Raw genomic sequence first — 9983 nt, forward strand, 5'->3', positions numbered from 1 at the left:
TTAAAATAAGCCTCTCTCAGACAGCAGGCGATCCCGAAATCAATTATCTTTCTGGAAAATGCACACAGTTATCTCAGAAACCTTGTCATGTGAGGTATTCACTTGATTTAAACAGTCAGTTATGTCTTAAGTAAAGTCAAACAGTTCAAGTTAACGTGGGGAAACCCGGATGCGTGTCATTCTGTGCATCCGTTCTTAAAGGGGCTGCAGCTTTGTCATCATTTTAATAAAACAAAAGAATAGAGAAGACCTTCTGCTTCTTTAAGAATCAAGTGATATTAATTAATTGAATATCATACAGTGAAGACTTTTAAAGCAGTATTATTCTGTAGCATTTTAATAAAATATCCATCAAAATAAATATATTGTGATATCGTTATTGTAAAATATAATTTCTCATGTTTGTATAATTATATGGTCATAATGCCCATCCCTACTGTCAGCTAGTTTTAAGATCAAGCTTGTCATAAATGTAAAGGAGCTTTGGAATGATTAATCTGAGATCATGTACTCATTCAGCAGAGAGGACAGGAAAACACCATACTTGGACTGAAGAATTATAGGCAAACCAGGATTTTGGATCTACTGTAAAGTTTTTGTATGGGCCTGGTGAGTATGTTTTGCAAGTCCATGTCCGTAAGTTGATAATTAATATTAATGTTTTATCAAACAAATTAATATTCATTTGTGTGTGTGCATGTTTCTTCCCCCCTCATGATCCAGAAGTTTTGGATCCATGATCCTGAAGAACTTTTACAGATGTTGACCCTGAATGTGTAAAAGGTAATCTTAAAAATGTTGTCATTATTTTAATGTTCTCTGTTTTTTTCTGTAATGTAGACGCATGCATTTTCTGTGAAGTTGCTTTGAAACAATATCAGGGTTTTTCCTACATTGAACATTTTTTGCCGGCCGCCAAAACAAATTTTTGTCCCGCCAAAACCTTATTTGTTGAGTTATTGTGATTTATGAATGATGTAGTAGATGACTGCTGCACTTGAGTTAACTGAGTGACAGAGAGAACGACCAGTGAGCTCCTACCCCGCTCGCACGCTCTCTGTCTTCAAAATAAGCATTCTTAGCTTTCTAATGTTTCACATATTACGTTAATCAAAATCAAAAGGTCGGAAGACCGAATCCATGTTGCATGTGGCGCTATCAGACGTCTTCCTTTAATTACCGCTGGGTGTGAAATGCGCTCAAAAAACATTGACTGATTCTCTGACCAGCTGACATAAAGCATACTTTAAATAAACAGGAAACAAATCCTATCCGGTTATGAAGTGTTTTCTGTGTCTTGACAAATCTTTCGCGATTTTCTAAAGACGGGATTCACACACAACGCGTCTGCTAATGTCCGATTCGCCACCTAATGACTCCTTTGAACCGAATCATTTTAACGACTGGTTAGAAGAACAACTGATCTGTCCAACACTGAACTCACGAATCAGTTTAATCATTTACTCAGAACAACACCTGAAATGAGAACACAGGTGTGCTTACCCAATTTAGCAAGAGTGGATAGTAAGAATTATTTTTAATTATCAACAGTCTTTCAGCTTATTTATGTGGACAATGTGTAGTAAAATAAATAGCCTAAAATCATTTAGTTTAGACTGGAGTGAGGTGAACCCAGAACAAATTTGTTGTTAGCTAGCTGATTGTATATGGCAGAAAATTAGGCTATTTGTTCATTTTTTTTTAATACTATTTTTTTAATATTGATATGATTACCAAAACAATTATCAGTAAATAGTGTAAAAATGAGGAACAAAAACAAACATCAAGGTATCAAAATAAGATAAGCAAAAGTTACAAACTTTCTTTGAATTTATTTGAAATTTATTGTCAGTATTGCGCTTGCAGATCAAGTGGGTAGGGTATTTTTTTTTTACCGTGCGTATGTGTGTGTGTATGGATGACCATGTCTGTCAGCCACCACCGAATACCATTTTTGACCCAGGAAAAACCCTGAATATGTATTGTGAAAAGCGCTATACAAATACATTTTAATTGAATTGTTTTACTTACTTTTATTGGCATTAACTATATATTATTAATGTATTATTTGGCAGGTCGCAAGATGTATTTTATTTTGTGAGACTTTGCTGAGGAAGTATTCTTTGGCTCAGTCTGAAAAGGCCCAGAAAAGAAACACTATGAAGAACATCACACAGAACCGTCAGAGAAAGAGACGGGTAAGTTAAGAAACCGGTTAAGCTTTTTCCCTCCAGAATGTTACTATACTCCTCTCTGAGTTTTAGTGGTTAATTTACTGTCATGTTTTGCAGTTGCTGGAGACCAGGTCCAGGGTTGCACAAACCAACACAGAACCTGTGGAAGACCGCAACTATAGACCTGATGAAGATGAAGATGATGATGTTGTTGATGGATGGCCAGTGTGGATGGTTTGGCTAGCTCAAACAACATTGTGTTAGAGTTGGTCACAATTATTTTATAATTATAATTTTAATATTCAATTGTTCCATTTTATATTTTCTTTATTCCTATGTTCATATACTTATACTTTTATTGGTTCCCATATATAGAACATTTACATATATTTCATATACACTTTTTAATTTATAGATTTCTTTGTCTCGTTTTATATTGTATACTTTGTATGTTTGTTCCTTTTTAGATGTCCATGTTGCTTTTGATCTCCACGTTTTGTATTGTTGTTCCTCTTACGTCGCCTTCCTTTAGAAACATTTTGTTCACTTATCTTTTCCCCCATTCATTTGAATGTATGTTTATAATGCTCTTTGTTCTTTTTATTTGGTTATATTGTTTACTTGGAATATTTATGTGTATTTTATATACACTTTTTTTTGTCTTATACATTTATTGTTCTCATTTTAAATTGTTTAATTTGTATATTTATTATTTTCCTTTTTATGTTCACTGTGTATTTTATTCCTTTACATCTGTCTTTTAAATGCATTTTGTTAATTTTTTTTCCCTTTTTGTTTCTTTACCAATTCAATTTAACGTATATTTATGTTCTTTGGACTGTTTATATTTTTACATTTGTTCCTTTACATTTTCATCCCTTTTAAATACATTTAGTTCACTTGTTTTTGTTTCACCATTGTTTTAATGTTCGTTTATAATGCTGTTAAGAATGTTTTTTTTTTTTTTATACCTTTTTAATAAATATTTCAGACTTTCTCAAATTGTTTTGTGTGTATTTTTCTTTTGGGAGGGAGAGGGGATTATTTTTTATATATATATATTATATATTAATTAGCAAAATCTGCATAGCTGGCCTATAACCAATCAAGTCCCTATGCTACAAAACCTAGCCCACCCTTAGCCTTAGAAGTAACCAATAAAGTCACTTGACTGGGTTTTCAATGCGTCCTGTCCTCCAATAGCAGTCTGGGTTTTGGGAGTGGTTTTAAAAAAACAACCAATCCAGTTTGAGATGAAGGACCAATAGGGGGTGGAAGGCAAAGCTGTTTAGAGGTGTGAAAATGTCTCCTGGGAAAAACTTGATGGGATTATTTGCCATGGCAACAAATGGCTGTAGCATGGGAGTATACGGCCACAACATACATCCGATTTGGTACCATTTCGGATGAATACGGACATATACGGATCCATGGAATTTGACCTATCCGGCCAGTATACTCCTGGATTCTTCCGAATTTCAGCAGTGTATACAGGAGTATCCTGGTCCGGATACACCTTTTTTCATGCAGTGTTCCTTGCATTGTGCTGCTTCAGAATGAACTGAAAATGTAACTGCAACTGAGGTTTAGGTAGCATGCAGCAGACATGTTTTGTTTGTAAGCAACAACAAATCTTGCAGCAGTGCTTTGATCTGACTTTGAAGTGTGTGTGTGTGTGTGTGTGTGTGTGTGTGTGTGTGTGTGTGTGTGTGTGTGTGTGTGTGTGTGTGTGTGTGTGTGTGTGTGTGTGCATGTGTGAGTATTTGCCACGTTCAGAATGTTGTACAGTCTCACCCCTTCATTTATGTGTATGTATGATCTGCATTGTGTTGGATTTATTTAATTTTTTTGGACTAATAAAAAAAAAAAAGTTCTGAAATCTATTAAATTCCCATTCATTCCTATGGGTGCCCATTTGTCCACGAAGGCCCAATTAAGGAGTTTTTTTTTTTTTAACCACTTAACATTATACAATTTTTGTGTTCAGGGGGCAAACTTAGAAAAAGTAGCCAAGCCTTGTACCGCTCCGATTAAGGGAAGTATTAAAAAAACAAAAAAAAAAACAAGACTTTGCCCACATTTGTCCCGAAGGTCCCTTTAGGGTTAAGGAAGGTTTAGAAGACAGATAAAGCTAGGTGTCATCAGCATAAAAATGAAATTGGATGCCATATTTCCTGAAAATAGTGCCAATTGGTAAAAGATAGATAATAAACAAAAGAGGTCCCAAAACAGAACCCTGAGGCACACCAGAGGAAACATAAGTGGGTTTTGATTTAAACTGTTTAAGTTGTACAAATTGAATGTGGTCGTTAAGATAAGAACAAAACCAACTTAAAGCCATACCAGTGATACCAATAGATTCCAATCTACTTAAAATAATTTTGTGGGAAATGGTATCGAATGCTGCACTAAGATCGAGAAGTATCGATAAAAGACCAGAATCAGCAGCTAGTAATAGATCATTGGAGATCTTTACAAGTGCAGTCTCAACGCTATGATGAGAACGATAACCTGATTGGAACTGCTCATATAAATCCTTAGAAGAAAGGTGTTCATGGAGCTGGAGAGCCACAATCTTTTCTAGAATTTTTGACAAAAACGGCAAATTTGAAATAGGGCGAAAATTATCAAAATTCTCTGGGTCTGTCCCAAGTTTCTTAAGAATGGGTGTTATCACAGCAGTTTTAAAGGCAGTAGGGACAGTACCAGAAATAAGTGAAGTGTGTAAGATATCAATAATTAAAGAGGAAAGAAAAGGTAAACCAGCTTTAACCAAATGAGTCGGTAATGGATCCAGTATGCATGTAACAGATTTAGATTTTTGAATAATAAAACACATTTCCTCGGCCGTTGGAATAGAAAATGAAGATAATGAAAATGGCATGGGACTTAAATTAAATATGTTGCAATTACTAATATATGGAACCAATTGCTGATGGATATGTTCTACTCTCCTGTTAAAAGAGAGCATGAAGGCTTCACACAACTCTGTAGAATACATATGAGGGTTAGAAAAACCAGGTAACTTTAAAATAGTGTTAACCACAGAGAAAAGGGATTTTGTGTTTCCCACACCAGACCCAATTAAACTAGCATAATAATCTGATTTTGCAGTGGAAAGCGCAGTCTTATAAACTTGCATGTGATCAGCATACATATCTTTATGAACTTGAAGTCCAGTCTTGGCATATAGTCGTTCAAGTCGACGACCCTTGATTTTTAGCTGACGGAGTTCAGATGTAAACCAGGGTGCAGTGTTGACAAACGAAACAGTCCTGGTTTTCAATGGAGCACAAGCCTCAAGGATCGTTTGAAGACTATCATTATAATGCTTGACTAAATCATCAATAGTCCACAAATATTCTTTATCTGGAAGTGTGGAAAGACATTCTCTAAAAAAATGAGACATCAACGTTCTTAATGTTACAAAAGGTAAGTAAAAAAACATTGAAAGACACCAGCAAATGGTCGGACAGTGATAAATCAGAGGTAGTGCAATTACCAGGAATCACACCTGAACAGCAGACCAGATCAAGAGTATGACCTTTCGAATGAGTTGGAACATTAACAAATTGCTGTAATCCAAAACTATCTAAACAAGATAAAAACTCCTTTGAGGTTAAATTATCTGCATTGTCCACATGAATATTAAAATCACCAACCAGAACCACATTGGGGGATAAGGCACAGAGAGAAGTTAAAAATGTGGTGAATTCCTGTAGGAATATAGAATTGGCCTTCGGAGGCCTATAAACAGTAGCTAGAATCGTAGGAACAGAACCATTAATTTGCAAAGCAACAGATTCAAATGAGGTATATTCCGTTACAGGGAGAGTTGTAATTTTCCATTTGTCCTTGTAGAGTATTGCAAGCCCCCCACCCCGACCAGCAATACGTGGTTTGCAGATAAAAGCATATCCAGGAGGAACAGAATGATTAAAATGGAAAAAGTCATTGCTTCTTTGTCAAGTCTCAGTTAGACAAAGAAAATCGAACTTGTGATCAAGTAGCAAGTCATAGATGAAAGGACCTTTATCGGAAATTGATCGAATATTCCAAAGTCCAAATGCAAGATCATTCTTACCGTTATTTGTGTTAGTCGCCTTGGTCAGCTTGGCTAACATGCTGTGATTGACAGTCCGGGTATGTTTCCTTGAAGGACGAGGGCTTGAGGACCAAAAAGATGGAATTTCACTTGCAGAAACCGTTCTAAAACTCCTGCGAGATCCACGATGGACATATTTGCGGCACGGTATAAAAACAATGTCCTGGTGCAGGTACAATGCAGAAGGAGGCTCACCATAATGGACACGTAGCTGCAATAATTCCGCTGCTGAATATTGATGGAGCGAAAACACAGGATGGAGAATTGAGCAGAAGATAATCCACACAACTGCAAGCCATATAGGCAGTTCGACAATCATCATAACTACAGCTAAGCAGGATGATAGAGAAAAGAAGCAGTCAGATAGGCCCCGATACAGATATTTCAGGTGAGTAATAGTCCAGCAATGCCGCAAACAATCTGTAGTTTGCAATCTCCCTAGGTTGCACCAATCCCAATCTCCAGGTTGCACCAAAACTCGTCAAAACATGTTTATAAATAGTCCATGAAGGTGAATAAAACACGATAAAATACAAATAACTAAAAACCTTCTCGGAACAGTGGCTGCTAACAGTGCCAGCGTTTGCTCCGGACAGAGGGTTTTTTATGTAAAAACCCTCTGTTATGTTATGATTGGCTGGGGGTTCTTGAAGTTATAATGTTCATCCAATATAAAAAACTTCATTAAGAAAATCAGCAGACCAGTGCAGAAGGTTATAAGCACCAGTAAGAACAATGCGGAACATCTACATGTTTATAGTGCAAACACAACAGTGTGGGTGTCACAATCTGTGTGTTTTGTTTCGTTTTCATGGACTTTCAGTTTGCATTCATCAGTTTACTGTTTTTCCTTTGTTCCTATGCTGATTCCTTCACTCCACCTGGGCTCATCAACTTGTTGGCTCCACCTTGGCTCCTCCCTCTGCTCCACTAGAGACCTATGGCCTTACAGCTACACCAGGCTCCCTCGTCCCTCCAGCTCTACCTTGGTCAGTAGCCATTCTGCCACTCCACCACTCTGCCTATGCCACAGACTTACAAGCTCTACTCCACCCTGGGTTCTTCAGGAGATTTGCATCATGGATGTGCAATCAACAAATCTGCAGCAACTGCATGGTGCTATCATTCCAATATGGACCAAAATCTCTGAGGAATGTTTTCAGCCCTTTGTTGAATCCATGCCATCAAGGATTAAGGCAGTTCTGAAATCAAAAGGGTGTCCAATCCGGTACTAGCAAGGTGTACCTAATAAAGTGGTCGGTGAGTGTACGATACTATTAAGATCCTAGCAGAAATCACCATGGTTACTAAACAAATAAGATCAAATACTATACACATGTGACATTCAGCCAAAAAGTATAGACCCTTTATCATCATTGTCATAAAAAGGAGCATGTAAATGAGGGATGATCTCTATCTGAGAGGACACTTTGCTACACTCGCCCTAGCTTTAACTGAAATAAAGTGCCTGCCCTTTTTAGTACTCCTTGGGTAATTCTAACTCTGCAAGTCTTTCATCACTGTTGGCACAGACTGTGTCTCAGAATGTGGCAGGAATAGGCACACGGGCATCAGCAGCTATGCAACTGATATTAATAGCTGGACTGGGGATAAAGAGAGAGCGAGCAGAGGAGAAACCAGTGGCAGATTAAACAGCAGAGACAAGGTGACCTTTCATTATGATGGTTATTATAGATCACCCGTGTGTCGGGTACTGCGAGCTGTGTGTGTCTGTTTGTGTGTTTCTGTGCATACATATGTGCATTTGTATGTGCTGGCAACTCCAAGTGGAATCTACTTCTGGAGGTGGTAAACTTCATGAAAGCAGCCATGAATGTCCCTTTGAAAGAGGAAGGATGTTTACTGCACAAAACAGCTATTTGGCCCTGATGACTACAGTGGGTTCTACAGTCTCTGTTTCATGTGGAGGTTTTTTAACATTAAAGGCAAGGCAGGCAAGTTTATTTGTATCATTAAAGCACGTTAACCTATTCTATTACACCCAATAAACAAAATAATGACCTTTTAAAATAGCATGATATGACCCCTTTAATGTGTTGAACTACACTGTTGATACACCTTTTTGAACTTGACGAAAACTGACATCCACTAAAACCACATTGAGAATGAAAATTCAGTCATTAATTACTTATCCTGATATCGTTCCAAACCTGTAAGACTTTCGTTCATCTTCGGAACACAAATGAAGATCTTTTTGATGAAATCTGAGAGCTTTCTGTATTCTCCATTGACAGCTATGCAACTACCACTTTGACGCTTCAAAAAGATAACAAAGAGATTGTAAAACTAATCCATATGAATTGAGCGGTTTAGTCCAAATTTTCTGAAGAGACTCGATCGCTTTATATGATGAACAGATATAATTTAAGCCTTTATTCACAAATAAACATTCACAATGCACACATCAGTTGTGGTAAATGGAAGCTCAAGCATGTCCGCTTGATGTGCAAGAACCAATGAGGTTCATTCTTCTGTTACGCTGCACGTTTGAGCTTCCGCAAGAACCAATGAGGTTTGTTCTCGCACGTCAAGCAGGTTCAGTTCAGCGCTGATCAATGTTCATATGTGAATAAACTAAATTAAATCTGTTCATCATATAAAGCGATCAAGTCAAATAGATTCGTTTTACAATCTCTTTATGAAGATTTTGAAGTGTCATTATACATTCATAAAGATGAATGAAAGTTTTACGGCTTTGGAATGACACCAGAGTGATTAATCAATGACAGAATTTTCATTTTTGGGTGAACTAACCCTTTTAATAGCAAATGCAAAAGTGACTAGAAAAGTGAGGTTAGTTCTGCTAAAGCATAACTTGTGTGCATATGCCATGTTTGATATTTTCTTATCTAATGCAATGAAATTCAAACATTTTTAAGCATTACTGGAGTGTACAAAAACTTTTTAAGGCCTCTGTATCAAATTAAAGGCAATAACATCACAAAAGGCTTTTTTATTTTATAATTTATACAGTGTGCATGTGTTCATTCATGCATTCACTCACAATTATGCACATCTTATTGGACCCACCTCTTTCAGGCAGCCCATGAAATTATTGCTGACGGGAGATCCAGGCAGGTCGGCGGTGCTTGGGCTTCCCCCCACATAGAAGAAATCATCTGAGCCCAGCATAGTGTAATCCTCCTGAGTGTATCCTGTGGTGGTCAGTATACCATCCACTGATATAGTAACCTATTAAACGATGACAATATAGAAAGACAACAAATTAGAAACTAATTTGAAGATGTGCTTTTAACCTGAGTGATGTTATGGTCTATCTTGTTCGGTTTTTCCCTCATTATTGGCTGATTACTGCTAACACTCTGGTCCATTGGTATGGTTAAGCTTTATTGGTGATAGTTTAGTAAAGGTTCACGGGACAGGTAAAGAAAATATTGCTGATGAATATTTTCTTCATCTTTGATGGGTTAAGAAAATGAATTCTCATCTGGTTTGGAATATTAGTAATTAGGGTTAGTAAATGTTAAAACCAAGGACAAATTATTTGTACTTGTTTTACTTTTGGGGAGGTAAACTACTTTGTATCACATGTTCAATCATACATATAAAAAGACATTCAGACACATATCGAAACTGGAAAATGCATGCATTAAAGGAAGGCATTAACCACTGGGAAAATCAAATGTTTTATCCTTTTTCAAGAGGTCATACTGAATAAACAT

The 9983-nt window shown here is 36.8% G+C and overlaps 1 protein-coding gene and 1 long non-coding RNA gene across 2 annotated transcripts in view; one reads left to right on the forward strand and one right to left on the reverse strand.

The window, feature by feature from the left end:
* Nucleotides 1-9432, reverse strand: part of nrxn3b (neurexin 3b) — a gene marked incomplete at its 5' end in the record, with an annotated part of 580383 nt that extends 570951 nt beyond the window's left edge. The window contains one exon of the mRNA XM_079831676.1: nucleotides 9331-9432. Coding sequence (XP_079687802.1) covers nucleotides 9331-9432 — 102 coding nt within the window. The remainder of the gene's footprint in view (nucleotides 1-9330) is intronic.
* LOC307135674 lies at nucleotides 724-2391 on the forward strand. Its single transcript, XR_013817701.1, has 3 exons — nucleotides 724-783; nucleotides 2076-2198; nucleotides 2292-2391. It is a non-coding gene; the product is annotated as an uncharacterized lncRNA (long non-coding RNA).
* Nucleotides 9433-9983: the final 551 nt, after the last annotated feature.

This window comes from Gobio gobio (genome assembly GCF_949357685.1).
Source record: "Gobio gobio genome assembly, chromosome: 12".
NCBI lineage: Eukaryota > Metazoa > Chordata > Actinopteri > Cypriniformes > Gobionidae > Gobio > Gobio gobio.